The sequence below is a fragment of the Neolamprologus multifasciatus genome, chromosome 7, assembly GCF_963576455.1.
Source record: "Neolamprologus multifasciatus chromosome 7, fNeoMul1.2, whole genome shotgun sequence".
Classification (NCBI taxonomy): Eukaryota; Metazoa; Chordata; class Actinopteri; order Cichliformes; family Cichlidae; genus Neolamprologus; species Neolamprologus multifasciatus.
The window spans coordinates 54724258-54745145 of NC_140445.1; the positions used below are offsets into that span (position 1 = coordinate 54724258).

A 20888-nucleotide genomic window follows, 5' to 3' on the forward strand; every position below is an offset into this window, starting at 1 on the left:
GGAGAAATCCTAGGTGTGTCTGATCCCAACTTCCCACAGTCAAAAACATCCGAACGTTATAAATCAGTTTCAGTTTATTAACTCTTTTTCACACAAAAAGTAAACAAAATATATACAAACATACCTTTGAACAAAATTACATGTTATATAGAATAAAAGTGCATCAGGATCCACATTTATACTTTAAGGACTTTGCTTTTATTTCTTTAGACATGCATGTGCAGCTCCTCCTCCAGCTCTCCTAATGCAAATCATGAAGTTATATGACAATACATTAACAAAGGGATCTTAAAACGACTTTTGAATTAGCTTTTTCACATACGTGTTACGCTTGGCTGTACGTTTCTTCTGCTTGCGCGTCTTCTTGTTGCTTCCATTGGTTTTCTGGTAGGATGGACAATAAGACAATATGTTTATTTGTCATTTTCAGAAGGACTGAGTGCTCAAAGTTGCTGCCGTTCAGCTATTTGCTATGTTAAATTTCAGACAGACCTCCAATGAATGTCTCAGAATCTAAACCAGAAAAGCCAATAACTCTTCTCAGTATTTGTCCCTGCTGTTAGTTTTAGACTTTGCCATTAACAAATATGAGGCAGCTTCTGGTTCAACTTGTTAGAAGAGTTATTTTTGCTTTTATAAATTCTCCTTGGGGTGATGGTGTTAGTTTTAGGCTACCACTAACAAATATGCAGTAGATTCTGGTTTAACTTGTTAAAAAAGAACTTAAGGTATTTTTGCTTTTACAAATTCTCTGGAGTGGGGGTGGGGACTCCTAGATATTAATATAAACATAGCAACCTTTCCTCTTGTCGCTCTTTATTAACCTGGGCCACGTGTCTGTTGTTGTGGAGATTTTTTTCCCTATAATGTTTTGAATTAACAGGGTAACTGTAGCGAAAACATGAATACAAACCTTCACAATGGGTGTTGGTGGAAAGGTGCAGGGGACCCTTCCATGTTGCTGGTGGAAGGGCAGCACTACAGCTGGATCAACAGGTATCCAAGGCACAAAGCCAAAGGCCGGGGGTTGTGGAACAGAGCTGTGGGCCTGATGCAGGTCGTATCCCCCCCGATTCCCTTTTCCATGTGCCGCTTTGAGGATGGTCACAAACGGTTCCCCCGATTTATGTGCAATCAGGTATCGTCCCTCCTCTAACCTACAAAAGCAAACAAAGTCCTTGAGACTGTGTCACTCACAGAAACATGTTGTTGCACTGCAATGATTTCTCCATTCTTGGAAGAAATGATGAAGAATGAAGCGCTGACAAAGAAGTTGACACATGTACTGAGTGTCATTGAGTAATTCTCTGATTGAGTAATTCTCCAGCGCAAACATGAAGGCAGACTTGCGTCACAGTTTTAGCCCGAGGCAGCCAGAGCGAACAGTGTGAACATTTCATCGGCTTAAACAAAGTTTTAAGAATCAATAGCCAACTTTCTGATAACTTGAAGCTGATGAGCAAGTTTGAAGAAAAAAGGAAAAAAAAAACCTCCTTGGGGTATAGACTTTACATTCAATTCATCAACATTTAAACAAACACTACAGAGTTTATAAAACAGGTTGCCCTCAACAGGATCTTCGTAATCTTGCTCATCTTCTGTTGTAGCCTGCAGGTCAATAAAGGAGCAGGGAGTCAATGACGCACTGTTATGTTAATCAAGTCATACAGAAATTAAACCAACATATTGAAAATCAATCGACACCAACTTTTGTGTTCTTTAGTGTCAGTACTGAGGGATGAAGACTGGGATGGGGTGGGGGGTGGGGGTGTCTTATTGCTCTAAAGCAGTGGTTCCCAAACTTTTTTTGCTGGGCCCCCCTTGTTTTACAAGAAAAATGTTTGCGCCCCCCCTCGCAAGAACACATCCTCCAACCACACACACCCATATTTTGCTCCATTGCGGTTTATTTCACACCTCAAACATTTAGTAAACAATTAAGCAAATACAAGTAATCTGCAATAAATTACAGGTAGTAAGAAAATAAACTAATAAAGTCTTTTACGCTACGTCCACACCTACACGGTATTTTTGAAAACGCAGCTGTTTCGTCCACACATAAACGGCGTTTCGAATCACCGAGAACGGAGATTTTTTAAAACTCCTTTTTTGCGTTTACGTGTGGACGAGGAATACAGAGGTATGTGCCTTTTTTCACGTCACGCTGTGCGCCACGTTATTGTTTACATGAGATGAATTGCAGAATGATAGAGACGAAATACTGTTAATCTGACTATCTGCAGGTTTTACACGCTTACATATACACACAGTTACTGTCCCTCCATTTAGAAAGGCAGAGGCTTCGCGGTGTAATTATTTTACATGTAGTTGTTTTTTTTTCTGTGTAATAATATTCAACATTGCTATCAATACATTTTTCAAAAAAATCCCTCTGCAAAATGGGTTCAAAAACATAAACAACTGTTGGATGCTGTTTGTCCGTGATTTGAACCAGGGGAACAAATTGTGGCAGGATCAGCCTGATATTATTTGTATCCCACTGTAACTTTACTGTATAAAGAGCTAGCATCTCCAAAATGTCAGGAGTAGTTAGTCATTACAACAAGTGTTTGTGAACTACAAATCAAGAATGTGGGATACTGTTTGTCCGTGATTTAAACAGCCCAGCGCTGCTCCCGACGAAGGGAAAACCAATCCTGCAGGGAGACCTACCTCGGCACTTGTGCAGGTAAAACCAAAGGGAAGATGTGCTTCACCATATTTTCTAGTCTTTGGCTTAGAATGAAGTTGGTTTGGAAACATATTCAGCTATGCTTCATCTCCTGCTTTGCGTTTGTGTGGGCGCCCCGTGCTAGCAGTGTCCAAGCCTTGTTTTTTTTTGTTTTTTTCCCTTTTCATGCTGTGCCCCCCCTGCAATGGCTCTGCGCCCCCCCTAGGGGGCGGGCCCCACACTTTGGGAACGTCTGCTCTAAAGCATGGTGGCTCAGTCATGGTGTAAGGCTACATTTAAGCCAGTAGTGTTAAAGATTAACAAAAGATAGAAAAGAGCTGTCAGATTTTACATCCACCATATAATACCATCTGGAAAGAGTCTGATTGAATACTGGCTTCCTTTTCCAGCATGAAAATTACCTTAAACACACCGTCATTGCAGTAAAAGCTTAACTGGAGAGGAAAAACACACCATGGAACACTATCAGTCATGGATTGGCCTCCCCAGAAGCCGGGCCTCAACATTACTGAAGATGTGAGATCATGTTAACAGAGAATAAAACAAAAGACAGCCGACATTCAAAGAAGAGCTTTGAATGTCCTTCAAGAAGCCTGGAGGACGATTCCTGGAGACTGCTTAAAGAAATGAAAAGAAAGTTTGCCTAAGTGTTCATCCAGGTTGTATTGAATTATAAAGGCGGTCACACCAAATATTGACTTTCAAGTGTGATAGAATTGTATAAACTCTGTTTTTGCTTTATATAATGTATCTGCATGTATGTTTGTACATTTTAATAAATCTGTGCACACACTTACAATTATCAAATAAAATTTGGGTGGAGGATCTTAATGGCAACAATATACAAACAAAAATAGTAATAATATAATTTGTGTCAGCAACAACTTACCCAGTAAGTTTTTTCAGTAGGTGGTGGAGTATATTTAATGACTTAGAAAGCCTGGAAAAGAGACATCAGTAAGTTTCAGTCTATCTGCTTTACTTGGCATCTAACAAATTCAGAGGTGATGAAAAGTCCTGGATTATCAACACTCTGACTGAAACTCAAGAAGACAAACTCGAAATCTTAAGTAACACAATCATTCTGAGATGATTAGCTTAATCCTTTTTATCGACACACATTTGTTGAAACAACACTCACTTGAACCCACAGGAGACGTTCTGCTTCCAGTCATCAGGCAGCTTTTGCAGCAGAGCTACTTTTGATGTGTGTGCATTGATGTGCGCTACAGAGTCATGGAGACAGGGTGAAAGACAAACTGAGAGAACAACAAGAGCTAGTGTGCACATCAAGAGCTTCACTTCATCATCCGTGCTATGTCTGGTGCTCACAAAGTAATTAGTCTGTGGTAATTTGCCAGCATTGTTAACCAGCTTGAGTGGGTGTTAAGAAATGCTCGTTGGCCCCCTCTCATCTTGATTCTTCCCTGCCTCCCACTCCAGCTGGGAAGGCCTGCATATTTCAACAGTGTCTTCCTTCATTTGCAGAGTGTTTTAGAGCTGACAACAGCAGCCATAAATACACAATAGCAGAATGCCCCATGACAAACCACATGATAAACCACAAAGAAGGAAAGTAAGGAAGTCTATTAGCATCATATAATTTCAATAGCTATGGGATATTATTTATTATTTATTATTTATTTTCTTACCACTAGTGGCAAAACCAGACATTATTTTGCCACACAGGCTTGTTAGCCATTCTCTTGAATGTACCAATGTGTGTACCTTTTGTGAACTATAAAGGTGTTTAATTAATCCAATAGGCAAAAGGAACACAGTACATGCATGTCAAGATTACATGAGTCAGTTCAGTGAACCTAGCACAGACAAAAGGTGGAGTCTTTCCCCGAATCTTGAGTCAAAGATAAGCAATACGGAGACGCTGACAATGCAACTAAAGCCCAAAACAACACTTAGCTTAGCTTTGCACACTGCCTTCACTGTAATAACACATGATCACATGTGGCTGTAGCTATGGCAACTAAGTAAACCTAACCATTACACAGTCAGAGGAGGACGATGAGTCATCTGAAGACTATTTCTCTGGTTTGTGGAAGGATCTGCCCCACTGATTGTATTGTGGCCTGTTTTAAGCTGTCTAAATGATACATTGGCTATTTCTTTGGCAACGAAGTTAAAAAAAGGAAAGCCAAAGGGTCCCTCCTTTAGCTCAATTTAGCACCATGTGTGGAACATAACCATCATCATTTTAATAGTATCTCAAAGCAACAAGTTTGAAAGTAACAAGGATAAAAACGTTACCTATGTAAGATACTGTGCTGGAGTGAAGCAAAGTCTCTGTCCACAAGTTGCATACCTCACTCCTGGTTAGCCACTCAACACCATAACACAACTGGTACTCCAGCTTAGGCAAGACATGCACTGGTGTATGCTATTGGGACAGATCAAACGTCAATATTAAAAACAAATCTCATTCTGAGGATTGTGCATATACAGAATGAATGTTTATACCTGGTTTTTCCTGCTGCCCACTTTTCTCGTGTGGGTCAGAGAGACAGAGCTGCGCACCATGAGTAACAAGTCTTGCAGACTGTAGAGTTTATAAAACAGGTTGCCCTCAACAGGAGCCTCGTAATCTTGCTCATCTTCTGTTGTAGCCTGCAGGTCTTGTGAAAGAAGCTCTGAGGGGGTCAATAAAGGAGCAGAGAGTCAATGAAGCATTGCATAAACCACCATATTGAAAATCAATCAACACTAACTTTTATATTCTTTGGTGTCAGCACTGAGGGATGAAGACTTGGGGGGAACCACACAGGTTTCGCCATCCTTGCTCTGGTTTCTCTCCAAAAATGAAGACACACACGGTTTAACCAGCGATGTTGGATGAGAGTGAACTGATGGCCCTGCACATCGGGTGGGCGACTTAGCAGAGCATTTGGCCATCTCGTTGGCAGACTTGAACATGGCTGTCTGCATGCGCAGGATCTCACCTAGCTGGTCCCCAGAGTCCTTTGCTCTTTTGGCTTGCCGTCTGGCCCTTGTAACTCTTTGAGGGGAAGACATCTCTGAACTGTCAGGAGTGGACTCAGAAGCAGGAACAACTGGCGGGTGTGCAGAGCACGTTACAGTTTGAGGTTTACTTTGTTTTGGGACAGTGTTCACTGGAGACATCAAGTCATCAATGACCAGTTTCTCATCATCCGAGTCTCCAGTAAAAGCTTGGTCTTCATCACTCTGCAGGGCAGGGTCTTGTCTTGCTTGTTCAGTCCCCGGTTGAATGTGCTCACTCAAAACCTGCTGAGCTGGCTCTGACACAGAGTCGTTAGTTTTTATTGAGGAGCTGCTCATCTCTTCACTGAACGTTTTAATCTTTTTCGAAAGTGGGGAACCTCTATCTTTTTTACTTTTAATATATCCATCCTGTTCATCTGGGATCTTCTTACACTTTGACGTCTCTCCAAATGTCTCCAGGTCGGTGAGATCCACCTCAAAATCCAGACCACTGTTTTCCAGAGAAACTACGCTTCTCGGGGAAATTTCCTAATTCAGAAAAAGAAGAAGAAGAATTGCTCTAATGAAATAAGACCAGATAACACCACCACTACCACAGTTAATTTACACATAAACATACCTGTGAAAAGTTCTGCTTATTTACAGGAAGCTCTGTCATCAAATGGAACACATTTTTACTTCCATTCTTCTTGATGGACCGCTTCAAACTCTCTTCGTGATAGATGTGACTCCTTTCTCTCACTGTCATTTCAGTCTTCAGGAGCGGCGAGTCTATATACACAGTCTTCTTCTGATTACCGACTGTGAATAAGAATAAAAAGGGCCATGTGAAACAGTACCACCGTCAGGCCATATAACATCAATACACACAATAGCTACCTAATGCCTAGTTTATGGTCACCACATTGGCTGTGCTGTGCACCAACTGTGATGTCCTCACAGTCTTGTTGCAGGCAGCAAAGACATTTTTGCCAGTTTTTGCCAGGAAGTGTCATCTTTTCAAGCTGGTACAGCAATGTTGTTACAGATTCTTCGAATTTGTGAGCTCCTGTACTGACATTTCAGTGAAATGGAAGCAAAGACTGGCACGCGCACAAGGCTACAAAACTACAAAAGGTGCACAGCAAGCTAAAATGACGCTAAAGTGATGCGTGTCAGCAGTTGTGACGTCACTTTTGCACACCACACTTCATGAAGGTGACAACAGTGAGCATCAATGAGGTATTAGATACTCTGTGTCTCATAAACATATAATTTATTTCTCACTTTTAAAAAATGTGAACATGTCTTCTGCTATTTTCTTTTTTGGTAATCCTATGAAGCTCAATTCTGCAGCATGTTTTTGTTAGGTCATAATATGCCCTATATCCCTATAAAACCTGTTAAGTAAGCTTAAAAAGGGTAATCTATATTTTTTTCTCACTTCACCATGATAGCACATTTTTAACTGCTGGAAGTAAAACTTAAACTGGCTCTAATTAACTTCCACTACAACAGCATGTGATGTGTGCTGTACCTTTTCCTTGGTTTAATTTCACCCAAACAGGCAGTTCCCATTGCTCCACAAATTCAGGGCCATGGTTGTCCAGCAGCCTGACCAAGGCATCTTGAGTCAAACAAACATGAGGCTCATAACAAGCACAGAGCTTCTCAGCATTCCCATCACCACTGACAGTCTGGAGAGGGAGGGGAAAAAACAAAACACAACAAATCCCACTATCAGAACATGAAAAAAATCTTCTGTATCAGTCAAACAAACACAAGTGGATACACAACTTTCTACAGTTAAACGGGGTTTGACATTAACATGTGTGACCTGGCATCTTTCAGAAAAATGCAATAAGGTCTAATTTTGCTGAGCAAGACATGAACACCCTCTGGTGTCTTTGGTGAAAACTGCAAGAGGCGAAAGAGAATTTCAACAGACCCGAGGTCATGAATCTCATTCTAGCAGTAAAACGTGTCTGTGGCTTACTTTGATGGAGCAATTACAAAAAGTGAGACAATTGCTTACAGCATGCATGTCCTTAGCCTTTTTAGCTGGAGGATTCTCTGATGAAACACTCTGATAATCCCATGCAAGTTGTGCATCAGCAGGCACTATCTTGTGGTCTGTAATATTCACACTGCCCTGGAGAAATAAAGGGAAGAAATATGGTAATAGAGAAACTTAATCAACAGCAAAAAAACTGATTCTGCAATTCAACACTCGAAGCTGAGAAGGTATCAAAGTGATGATTAAATTTCTTTAAACAAGGAAAAAAAAGACATTTTAATTTCTGAACAACTAAATTATATAAGGCTGTAGTCTGATACTGCTGAGACTGAAAAGCGGCTGCAGATGTACATTACCATATTCAGCAACTGTTTTTCAAAGGTCAGCGCCAGCCCTGGATCAAATGTCCCTCCTGTTAAACTGGTCAGCTCGTGGATCTGGTAGAACTGGGGAAGCGTCCTAATGCATTCCAAACAGCTCCTTAAAAATTCCTTAAAAACAACAAAGAAAAAGCAATTAGGGTTTGTGTTTCATCGCTTATGAACTAAACCACATAAAGCTAACGAGAGGTGCAACTGATGGAGTATCAGTACCTCTGAATATTGCATAGCTCCTTGTGATATGAAATTGTAGTCATCAGCACACATTCTAGCCACATCTTGGAGGTAGCTATTGAAGTGCATCACTTCATTGTTCACTCGTGCCTTTAAGACCTGGAAAAAACAAACAAACAAAAATCAGGGTCTTTTTTTCCCCAAGTAATGGAATTACAACTACCAGGACTAAGCTCCCATTAAGAGCATTAAGATGCAAATGCTGATACCTCTGGAGGATCCTTGGTTTTCTTATTCATTAAAAAACCAAGAAATGTCTCCTGTTGTTTGCTAGAAATGTTGGACAGGCAGGGATAAGGGAGCCTGGGCTCGGGAAAGGGAGCATCTTTGTTAATCTGCTTCTGCTCTGCTCCTGATTTTTTGGTATCCTCAAAGTCTCCTGTTCTTTCAACGGCTTTGTCTGCACTTAGCTCCTCACTATCACAGCTGTCCCAGCAGGATGCTTGGCTGCTGATGCAACTGTTGTCTTTAAACTCTGCAGCTTCATCTGTGGAAGGAGAGCGGGAGGCTTTTGCAGCCCCATCATCACACTCCTGTTTGGCTTTGGCATTCTCTACAGGACTTGGAGAAGGAGAATGAAAACACGAGTAGAATAAACAGATAGTGTAAATGCACTTGAAATTATAGTTTACTTTAACTGTTAATTTAATGACATACCCTCGGAGAAAGGCCCACAGTTCTCTGATATTAGGTGCAAGGGAATATTTGTCATAAACATCTCTGGAAAAGAAAGGCCCTTCAGGAACTGGGTGGTCTTCCCTTCAATTTAAAAAGAGAAAATAAAAGATGTTAGAGACCTTATGTTGTTATTAAACCATTCCAAAGTGCCAAACGTTTCTAGAATTTAACTGGTGTTTTTATATTGCTGTTGTAGGGCCCTGTATATATTATATAATTACTCTTTTACTCTGCAATTTTACAAAATATTGATTGCTAGATAAACTTGTTTATGTAAGACAAAAAAGAAATAAAAAAGCCACCTGACAGATAATTAACAAAAGTATAAATATTCAATGTTCACTTTAAAAAAAGTATAGTATTTTATAAATACAATTTACTGACGAAGGGGGGGGGGGGGAAACACACCTTCTGAAGTTATTTTCTTAAAGGTTTTTTAGTGCCGCAATTTTAAGGTATCCGACTCAAAGTTTTGACAAAAAAAAAAACACCCCAACTTCATATTTAACTTATGGATGTTTTTTTAATCCCAGTGATAATAATAGCAATATCACAATATATCCAAAAAATGTAATATATACACACAATTTGATTTCATTTTTCGATTACTTTAATAAACGAAATATTAAAATATATTTTAATGCACTATTTTTTTGCACAAATATAATCCTAATTTATATTTGTTGTCTTATTATTATCAAATCAACGTTTCCGCCAAACAGAGGGTAAACAAAGTGAAACACGTGTTTCTCTGAGAGAAATGTTGCGCAGCTGTTCTCAGGTGCAACTTCCTGTTTTCCCTTTCAAAATATAAAAGTTGTTTTGTTGTTATAATGAATTCGTGAACAGAACTGATTATAAATAAAAAGCGTTTAAAAAAATATTAAAGTGGTAACGTCAGGTACAAACAATACAAATTTAGTGTTTAGCTAACGGTATTATCATACTGGAAAAATGAGCGAGAAAAACGAAATAATATAGAAACAACATTATTTTTTTAACTAGTAAAACAACATTTATTTAGATTTATTTAAAAAAAAATTGTAGAAGTGTCTAACAGTTGTAAATATTTTCTTAAGTTTTCTCTAACTTCCCGTCTTATTTAAGCAGCTTGACAGACAGCTAGCCAAGGATAAATAACATGGTGCAGCCTCGTTTTGTAAGCACATGTTTCGGCTCCTGGTCGGAGTTAAACAGTAAAGGTTTTACTCCTAAGGTAGCCACTAAATGGGATTTGAGTCCATATAAATAACGTTAAGTCAACGCCACACAAAGCGTAAGTGAGCTCTCTCAACTCCTGTTAGCCAGCATGTGCTAATCCTTACTTGATGTAGCGAGCGTACTTAGCTCAAGCTGACAAATAATATCCACAAGGATTCAAAGGACAGAAACCAGTGGCAGTGAGAATGCTACGTACCATGTCAGCTCCATGGTGGTCTGTGACAGCGGTCCACAGGAAAAACTGCACTACTGACTGTTAACTTTAGTGTTATCTGGCTAACACACGTTTGTTGAGCGACAGTATTCGTCTTGGTAAAATTCTGCTGACATTAACCGCTCTGTGTGCATTACTGCCCCCTAACGGATGGTAACTATTAATCAATCGATTTTATTATTTTTTTGTGTGAGTGTATTTGGTTACAAATAAGATGACATTTCTTTGCAGCTTTGCTTTAGTGCTCGGTAACAGTTTCCCTGCCCATCTATGAAAAAGAAAAATACTCTTGAATGTGTGTTCACGCCAACAGCCTAACTCTACAGCCTAAAACATCTCCATGGTGTCTGTTTACAAATAACTGTCCTTACTTTGAATTAAGGAAGACCTTTTTTCAGCAAAGTGAGGGGAAAAGAGCATGCTGTATTCTAATTTTGCTGCAAGCAGGTAATTCACTTCATGTAATAATAATGTCCAAAGAACCTTTGCTGTCCAGTCCTGAGCCCCGTCTCTGCGTGGTTTCTGAGACTGCTGTTAGTTGCTATCTTGGGGTCTGTAAAATCTTATTATATCTGGAGATACGAGTCCCAGCTCTAGTACAGATAATTATAGGGAGACCTATCTGGATCTCTTGCTCATATCCACAGCGGTCTCAGGCATTAACCTGAATGCAGCTTACATGCTCCACTACTCTGCTGAGGTGTATAAAAACTAAGATCAAAAACACCAAAAGTAATAGCACTATTTAACATTTGACAAACTTAAACCCTTCTATTGGTCTTTTCTAAAATCAAGAGACTTGCTTTTTCCATTGAACTCTGGCGTCCATATAGATATTTTGTTGCCCGAGGAACCACCTTTAGCAGCAATAACTTGAAGAAATCATTTTCTGTATGACTATCAGTCTCATATCATTGTTGAAGAATTTCTGCTCACTCTTCTTTACAAAATTGCTTCAGTTCATTGATTTGCAGGCAAAGCTCCGTTAAAGTCCCATTTGCAATGCCTTGATTAATTTATTTTTACAGCCTTTCTGATCTTGTCTGTCCAGAAGACTTTGTTCCAGAAGTCTTGTGGTTTGTTCAGATGCAGCTTTGCAAACTTAAGGCATTCTGTCGTGTTGTTTTTATGGAGAAAAGTCTTTCTTCTGGCCACCCGTCCAAACAAGCCATAAATATTCAGAAAACTGCCATCATTGCTTTTATAGAGGTGATCACATTTGCTGATGCTCAGTTAATTAAGTGCATTTGATGAGCCTCTAAACTCCTATGGAAGCAACAAGGGTGCATTTAACTTTGCACAGGCCTGCATAGAGTTCACATGACTGTAAGCACATATAGAAAAACAATCTGAAATGTTGGATATTATTCCACAGTTTTGCAGTTAATAATGCTTAATCAAAATCTAAAATGTATTACATGGAAAACATTTAATGAAAAATGTATAAAGAGTCATTCAATAAAATAATTAATACAAGTGAAATGATTATCCAGATTTCTGGAGAAGCTTCAGATCTTACATTCTTTTAGTCACCACAGATTTATTTGGATCTGGGTATTGTCCACATAATTCAGTCATTAAGAAAAGTTTCTAGTGGAGTGAGGCTCGTCACTTTGATTAAATAACGGCAGAACGTGCAGTTTAACTTTTCTAGCGTGAGCTGAATACAGAGAGCAGACAACAGGAGACAGATAAACAGCCAGGGAAAAAACAGAGCCCATTACAAGCGGTAAATTTTATTATGGGATAACAGCACATAAAGCACATCTAAAATCGATGTGTCCAATGCACTTTTAATAAAGGTAATATTAAAGGTACAGTTTCTAAGTACAATATAACAACATTCATATTAGAATGAAAAGTATTTAAAAGACAACATTAAATTTCTTATTTTTCTTTACAGCCGTATTTACAAAATGAATCAAAATACTTATTTTCATATTTAAGAATCAGACAAGAAGGAGCAAAACTACGTTTGTGAATAGACTACCTGCTAAAGAGAGTTCAAAAGAGCTGGATAAAAAGGTACATGATCATCTGTCCCCATTTTACATCAGTAGCAAACATGTGACTTAGAAATTTGTGACAACCACACACTAGTTTCGGCTTTTTCCGTAATTTGTACTGCTTTTGCGTGGAAAAAAAAAACAGAAGCCACCCTTGCTCCACCCTCCCCCACGCACCCACCCCATTTTCATGTTAAATTACCCCAACAGACCGAGGGCACATTGAACACAGAACATTAAAGAAATCCAGATGTATCGTATGTCTGTTTTACAAACACATACAAATACTTAATATACAATGCATTAGTAAATCTTCCATCCTCAGTGAAATAAAAAGAAGATTTAACACTAACAGAAAATGAAGAAATGTGGACTTTCTGTTAGGTATTTTTTGTTTGTTTAGTTCTTTTTTTTTTTTTTGCTCGACCAGAAAAATCAAAACAATGTGCAGGAGAACACTTCTGTAATATCGTCCGCGAGCATTTGTCGACCAACAAGAAGCGACGTTCCCAGTTATGTTTCCGAAACGACGCGAGGGGTGACGTGTACACTCTAAACAGACCATCTACACATCGGAACCCTTCAACAACAACCCACGCGAAAAAGAATTAACAACACATGAAGAGAGAGAGTTTGAAAAAAAGCAAAAAAACAAACCCAAACATTTTAAGCATGAGCGAGCGACAATTCCCCCTCATGTACAAAATACATTGTCACTTCAGTACACATCTGGAAAAACCACAAAAACAACAACGAAAAAGGACAATCAAAACCATGTATGCATTTTGTTACACCGAGAGGCACTCAGTGTGATACGTCGTGTATTATTGCAAGCATATTCTTACTGATATTTGCTACAGAGTCGAGAGAAAAGAAAAAAGGTCAACTTTGTCTTCAAATGGCAATCCTCTCGTGTACATTTTAACACTTCAGTGTGGTGCAAAAAGGCTTGTGCCATTGGTTCTGGAGAAACCGCTGCTTCAGGATCAGGATAGTCTTAAAATGGGGAATAACAAAAGCATACACCGAGGCTCTGTAAAATAAAATCCAAGCACCACTTCCCTGCGTCAGGTGAAGAACAATGCAGACACGGGGAGGTAAATAGTATCTTAAAACCTGACAAACTAACTAGCCTCAGTGAGTGTTTTTTTCTTTACAATCACACAAAGGAAAAAGGACAAAAAAATCCAATACTGCTGTTTCAGTTTGAATATTATAATTCTTCCACAAACCAGAAAAGCGACCTTAATAAGCTTGTTAATTCGCAGATACTAGCTTTGCTATAAGTCAGAAGGAAATAAGTGCCTTATCCCAAGTCTAGCACACTGATACAGGTACTGGCTGGGTAATTTTACCACTATCATTTTCATTTTCATTATTATCATTATCATTATCATTATTATCATTATTTGTTGAGTCCTAATATCAATAATACATTAATATGCAATGAAATCAATGAACTAATAGGGCGGCCTGGCTTAGGAATCAATACTTGGTTCACAAAATTAACTTACCTAGCACCACACATCAGGGCAACACAAAATAAATGTCAGCACGCCCTATCACTATCAAACTAATCCTAAAGGAGGGAAGCAAAGTAGAAACAGAGTTATCGTACAATATGATGTCATTGATAAACAGATAAATTTTTTTTTTTCACTGGGTAGGCCTTAGTAGCAGTATTTTCCTCTTACCCTATACAGACAGAAGTTACAAAGCTACCTTTATACATGTGATCAATAATAATATTAAATATGGTGAATAAACAGCAGAGAATGAGGGAGAGAGAGTGAGAAAATAAGATATACAGCACACAGGCCGTGTCAAGTTCTTAGTTCTCCACCTGGGAACAGAACTGGTCAAATGTACAGATGAAACATAAAAAAAGAGAGAAAACATCCACAAAATCAACACAAAAATAAAACCGAACCCAATGGCGATAAATAAGAGGTGTATTTACATGCAGATGTTCAAAGACTTATTATGCACAAAAGAATGAAAAATAATACACAGACATATATTATTGCTTGACATTCGATTATGGCTAAAAGTTGCTTTTCATTGTTTTGTCTCGTTATTTTTAAACTATATTCTTAAACGTAACTTTAATCATAAAGTCTTATCACCTGTGCTTTGGAAAATGGGTTTTGTTAAAATGCGACGACTGACTCACAATTCTGGGCGACACACCGGCAACCTCGAGCGTGACATAACGCCGGTCTTCACAATTTACGGTCGAAGACGCAATCTACAGTGCACATTTTGGCTCGGTTCATTTCAATTTAGGCTTGGACCAACAAACTGATAGCGAATTTTTTTTTCTTTTGAGACCTGTGAATTGTCGATGGCGTTATGTCATGCTTTTTAAAATCTACAACTATTATGGATGGATCGAGCTCAGCATTCCTCAAAACCTTTGCTTCTTTTTTGTTAGAAAATGTAAAAAAAAATAAATAAATAAAAGATCAAAACCTCTTCATCCACATGACCCTGTTCCTCTGTAATTATTAAAGCCTTGTCTGGGTTTTTTTTTTTTAAATATTCACATACTGTGAGAACAGACAGACACACACACACACACACACTATTGCTTTTTACATACAACAGAGCAGAGACAAAAGGACCAGCACATTTTACTGTATACTATACACTGATTGAATAGCACAAGTAGCATCGATCCCTCGCTTAAAGTGGGATATCTCGAATGAGAATATACAGAAAGACATCACTTTTCAGGCCCGTGTAAAGGCGTAGTTTATAGTTATACACAAGCATCTGTGTGTTTGGTGACCGTTTCCTGCAATCTTCCCTCTATCGGAACCTTAAGAAGATTAAAAAATAGAGTGACGGGGCTTTATTACTTCTTTTTGTTCAGAAAAAGAGTAAACAAAAATCAACTGTATGAATAAAGTCAATTGAAAAAGGATGATGGCTGCACTGTAGAGACCCGTAATTATAACACAATGCATATTGCTTGTTATACATTGTAGAGCACATTACCAGCTACTCGACTAAAATGAAAAACAAAACAGCACATTTTACGAGATAAGAACCCCTTTTTAGTGGTAGACCTTAGGCTGACCATGTTTGACAGAATATTGTTTACGTGATCACATAACGTTCGAAGAAGAAATAATAATCTTCAAGAAACAAACAAACAAAATGAAAAGAATTGACAAAGAATCAGCCAAATCTCAATTTTCTCATTATTTTCTGACAAAAAGTTCAGTGTGCTACGCCAAAAAAAAACAATAATTAAAAATAAAATAGAAAAAGTTCAGCCAAGCTCCTCTCATCATTTGAGTGCTTTTGAGAGGTTTTCAAAAAATCTCATAAATTCACCAAAAAAAAACAAAAAAAAAATTAATGAAATGCTCCACGACTCCAGAGGAAAGCGAGCCGTTTCTTCGGTCTACCTGTTACCTCCCTGAGCGTTCGCACCTAATCCTTTTTGCTGCTCTTGCCGGGCCGCCGGGCCTCTCAACACTGGATTGTCTAGCAGTGTTCCAGACTGGGTTTCTTTTGCTTTGAGACTGAGGTTTTCTAGTCGTACAGGGCTTGTGCATATCCAAAATAGCATTGGATCGTTAACAGATATTATTACTTAGGTACAGCATATTTACTAACAACCCAAAACACAACAGATTTAGTATTGCATAAGAATATTTGGTTTCCTAACAAAGAGGGTTATTATTCATAAAGACCCTGATGACACCGTTTTAAACCAAAACAGATTTTTTTTAAAATTATTTTGTGTGCGTGAAAGAAATATGCCGTGTACTGAAAAACTACACTTTGTAAATGCGATGGGGTTTGATGGGTTTTTCTTTTACAAAGAAGATTTGTTTTCATTAATTGACTTGGCTGGAGGCCCTTTAAGGACACCAATAATGTGAAATTCTGAACAACTCTGTGATGAATTTTCAAATTGGAATTTTCAACCACTTCTCATGGAACGTCCCTGAAAAAAAAAAAGAACGAACGATAGAAAGAAAAAAATATCTACTAAACTATAAATCTAATGAATTCAAACAGAAAAGCACAGAAGAAACTCTTCCCTGAGGGGTGACAGCGCAAGGCATTAACGCCTCGCGCAAATTGCACGGTAGAGGAATGATAGTGTGCAAACAAAAGGAAAACAACAACAAACAAACAAACAAAACAACTGGATTCAATGTTACAGACAGACTGGTGACAGATGTGTTAACATGCTTTGTCGGGTTTCTAAAGGGATATCATTTTTTTCTAGTATTTTTTTTTTTTTTGTTCTTAACGATTTTTCTAAAAGCCGCTACTGAGATTGCTGGAATGTCTTAGGAATCCATTCTACATTATAGACGAGTAGACTGGAAAAGCGGAAGCAACGACTATTGTTTGGCACATCCAGGGTTGTTTGTTTTTTTTTCTTTTTTCTACCACTTTACTACCACACTGACAAAAAAGACACACTCAACAAAAACAGAAGCACAACAACAAAGCATTCTGAAAATAGCACTTGTCCTACCATTTTTATGCTTCTCCCCTAATCATACGAACAACGGCTAGTCTAATTATTGCAGGGATATAGTTAAGTGCTACCTGACATCTTTTTCTCTCCCTCGTTCTCTTTCGTGAGTTTATTAACCAAAACAAGTTACAAAAATAGAAGCTTTACAACCAGACAAGGCTTTGAATATTCACTTTCCCTTCACTGTTTCTTCTGTGTCCTGTCGTGGCGTTGCCGGGCTGAGACTGCGGTGAGAAGGCAGATAAAGACGCTGAAAATGTTCTTACTGAGGCTCGTAAATGTGCTTTTTAGGTTAGACCTCGGGGTCTCTTGCCATTAGGCTGTCAACTCGCTTGCTGTATCTTTATCTTCCACTAGATGGAACAATTGGATTAGAGACTGCATGTGAGTTTCCCAGTCCAACCACATGGCTATTTGAGTTGATTTATAGCCTTAAAGAAAAATGTACAGATTTTCACAGTACAATGAGAAGCAAATGTTTAGTAAAAAAAAAAAAAAATCCCCAAAATCTGTCACCCGAGCACACCTCAGTTTTCTTGTATTTTCAAAAACTTGAAACAGATGCCATGAAATCCAGATCTGTTCACAACAAAAACAAAACATCACCGCGAGGTTGTTTTGTTTTGTTTTTTTGTATTATTTTTTATGTTTGTGCATGCTCCCCTCAGAGGAGTATCACAGCTACATTTTGACAGGCGTCGCACTGGCAGTTGTTGCGAAAACAAGCGACGGAGTATCTTTAACCTGCCTTCTCATCCACGCCTCTTTTGTTCGCCAACCGGCAGCCACGCCAGCCACCCTAACAGACATCCCGTACGCTTCCAGTAGACCAGTAACATCTGCAGCTCCCGGGACTAACCTCTGTATCCATGATTCAACTTGTATTTCTTGTGCACATGCAACACATCACTAGGTAAATATACAAGTCTTAAATTAAAGAACGGTGTAAATAAAAGTGCCTTATCAATTCAACAATTAAGAATGGTCTAACTACTAATATCATACATGTTATTTAAAATAGATTCTATAAACATTACTTTTTTCTGTATAGTAAGTACTTATGACCATATACCCTGTAGTACATTATAAAACAGGTGGAATGGACCCTTTTCATTGTATTGGCGCCCTGTGCTTCTCCAGGGCACCTGTCCAGAGAAGGATTAATAGCAGATGGCCTTACATGGTTTCACTATGCAACAATGGTGGATGGAGTCTTTGACAACTTAAATCATTGCGTTTTCATTAGAATTACCAGAATTCTAGGTTTCTTTTTTTTTTTCTCTCTCTTTTAAACGATTGTCCACAGAGAGGTGCCGATTGCAACGCCATGCCAATGGAACCTCCTTCGAAGTCGCCGTGAGTTTTCATCCCAAGCACTGCGTCATCCCAAACGATACGGCTTGAGCACAAGAGAAAAGAGGCTGAACTTGACCAAAGTGTGCGCGTTTATCTTTTTTTTTTGTTGTTGTTGTTGTTGTTGTCACTTTTTCTGCGTAAAAAGGTGACAGGTTTGACCATGGGAAGAAAGCACAACTGTTACGGGAGTGTAATCTGGGAAATAATACTGATGTGGTCATCCTCTAAATGAAGAGGTCTTCAGCTTTTCTTTTCTTTTTCTTCAAAGGTGTCTCATTAATTGTTCATAATGATTAGAAGCCAGGTGTGCAGATAAAAAAAAAAAAGGGGGAGAATGATAGGGGGTGATGCAGTTAATCAAGTGAAAACAACGACGAATGAAGAGAATTGGGTTAGAAAAGCGCATAAGAGGGTCAAGTTCAACCAAACAGAAATGATTTGTTCCTATCTCCTCTTCATGTCCCGTGGGGTGTCGGGTCCCACAATTCTTACAAAGAGAACTAGATTCAATATGGTAAACCTTGACAATCAACTCCCCAAGCCCTACCCTCCAATGTAAAAGAAGAAGTTGAACAGCGTGCCATCTGTCCGCTCTGGTGTGTGCAGGGCACCAGTAAAGTGTCTCAGATTTCTCCTCCACATTCCCCTACGGTGGGCACACTGGCACCTGGCAGGGTTGCTACCCGTCAACGGGCATGGACTGCTCAAAGTCTGATCCAAACAGCTCCTTGTATAACGGGGGGAAGTGGGCACGCACAATGTCTGGGTATATTGCTTTGAAAGCTGTAAGCTTCTCTGTATGCCTACTGCACAGCGCCCGCAGTGTCGACACTTTGCATATCAACTGTGGAGAGAGAGGAGACAGGCTGTTTAGATTCACAGGGAGGCAAGGACATGGAGCAATGGTAGTGAAAAACATTCCTCCCTACAGTGTATTCCGTCTCACACAGGGGCAAACAGACTTGTAAATATTGAGACAAGCGCTCAGGCACAAAGAAAACTTGACACTTTATATTAAGGAGCCGGTGTAGCTGATAACAAAGCACATACTGATAAAAGAGGTATTTCATGTCACATTATGAATGTTTCCTCCGAAATCTGGGTTCATTTAATCTACTGGGGTTAAAAATGTTTCAAGGCCAGTGGATAAAGATCCTAAGCAGTGTAAGATTAAATTGCTACAACAGCAGGGAATTCCAGCTTTCGGGGATAACGGATGAAGTGTGTTCTGTATGCACTGTACCTTTGTAAGTATACCGTCCTCTCTGTGGTTCTTCTGCAGGACGTGCTGGAGGGCCAGCTGGATCTTCTGCTGGAGTTTTTCCACCTTCACCTTCTCCTGCAGCCAGGACCGGTCTGGAAGGAAAATAGTCACATCTTTATGTGGCTGTAAAACACATGCGGGGCTCTTCAAAGCCAAACACGATTCTTGCAATGCAAGATTTTAATTATCAGGAAAAAAAAATAGGACTGCAACAGTGTGTTCATTATTGTGGTGAACGTATGTTTGCCTTCTTTTCCCCCTCTCTTTGCACCGTGAATGACACCTACCAGCAGACATCAACACAAAGGCGGAGAACAGGGCGATCTCATCCTCAGACAGGTGCATAGAACACAAGTTTTTCCCAAACTCGAAGACGGAGCTGATCAAGTCGTCACAGCCTGCCGCAGCAAAGGACAGAGAGAGGGGGCTTAGGATAAGGAAGACCAAAGAACAACATTCACTCTTGATCTTTATTGGGAGAGAGGCACACGGGGAGGGGAGAGGAAAGGGGGAGAAATGAAAAAGAGCGGCGTGCTGACAGCACATGGGAGCGTCTTAAGCAGAACAGGCAATGCTTTTACTGAGTTTTGCCTCCCAGACGAGTCACTTTTGGCAGTTGGGTGGCGTTATGCAAGCCAAAATGAGGTCACTATTGAGGCTTTTAGTTAAATCAATTATCGGAGATAGAGAGAGACAGGCGGATGCCACGGCAGCTCGGGAAGCCCATCACTCTGCCTCCCCCACTGTGGACCTCTCGGCACAGAATTCATAGGACACTGGTATAGTACACACACACACATGCTCACTCGTATACAAACACAGTGATAGTGAATACAAACTCACAATGAGAAACAGAATTCTCCACTTTTTCAGCCACTATGGGATGCATTTCCATTTTTTTTTTGTCAAAAGGTAGCTGGAAAAATCCACGGCGGGACATCTTAGCAGTAATACGGCAGTCTGACACAAATTCTATTTGCTTTCGCCTGAGATGTTTTATGTCAGGCTATCAATGATAGTTTTGATAGCACTCTCCCTAAAGACACTCCGTCTGGCTTTATTTATTCCACAGTTACAGGAGCCATATGCAGCAGAGCCTCACTAAGATCTCTGTTCTACCATAAATAACCGCCGAAAAGACAGCAATGCCAGGTGAGGAAGGGATGAGTGTTTGCTTCGAGGCGTTCAGCATTGTGCAGAACAGAACAGCAGACTCTAATTTTGGCTGTTACAACAAAGGAAGGAGTAATACACTGTAAAAAAAACAAAAAAAAAAACAACTAAACACACTCACACAAACACAGCAGCACAAAAATACACACATGCACAGTCATTCAAATGCATGAGTGCACACACACACACAC

At 39.4% G+C, this 20888-nt stretch overlaps 2 protein-coding genes across 3 annotated transcripts in view; both read right to left on the bottom strand.

Moving 5' to 3' along the window:
* Positions 1-56: 56 nt before the first annotated feature.
* ice2 (interactor of little elongator complex ELL subunit 2) lies at positions 57-10526 on the bottom strand. The gene is made up of 16 exons (XM_085167798.1): positions 10374-10526; positions 8936-9037; positions 8488-8839; positions 8258-8377; positions 8021-8155; positions 7683-7799; positions 7185-7344; positions 6288-6469; positions 5416-6196; positions 5168-5337; positions 4958-5087; positions 3834-3918; positions 3582-3632; positions 914-1157; positions 323-384; positions 57-241 (listed from the first exon to the last, which is right to left on the bottom strand). The coding sequence occupies exons 1-16, from the start codon at positions 10385-10387 to the stop codon at positions 199-201; spliced, it is 2748 nt and encodes a 915-aa protein (XP_085023924.1). The 5' UTR covers positions 10388-10526; the 3' UTR covers positions 57-198.
* Positions 10527-12111: 1585 nt separating this feature from the next.
* roraa (RAR-related orphan receptor A, paralog a) overlaps positions 12112-20888 on the bottom strand; it is a 187084-nt gene continuing 178307 nt past the window's right edge. For both annotated transcript variants that reach the window (XM_085167801.1, XM_085167802.1), the window contains 3 exons: positions 19812-19922; positions 19504-19616; positions 12112-19104 (listed from right to left, as the gene is read on the bottom strand). In XM_085167801.1, the coding sequence (XP_085023927.1) occupies positions 18940-19104; positions 19504-19616; positions 19812-19922 (389 nt within the window). In that variant the 3' untranslated portion in view covers positions 12112-18939. The remainder of the gene's footprint in view (positions 19105-19503; positions 19617-19811; positions 19923-20888) is intronic.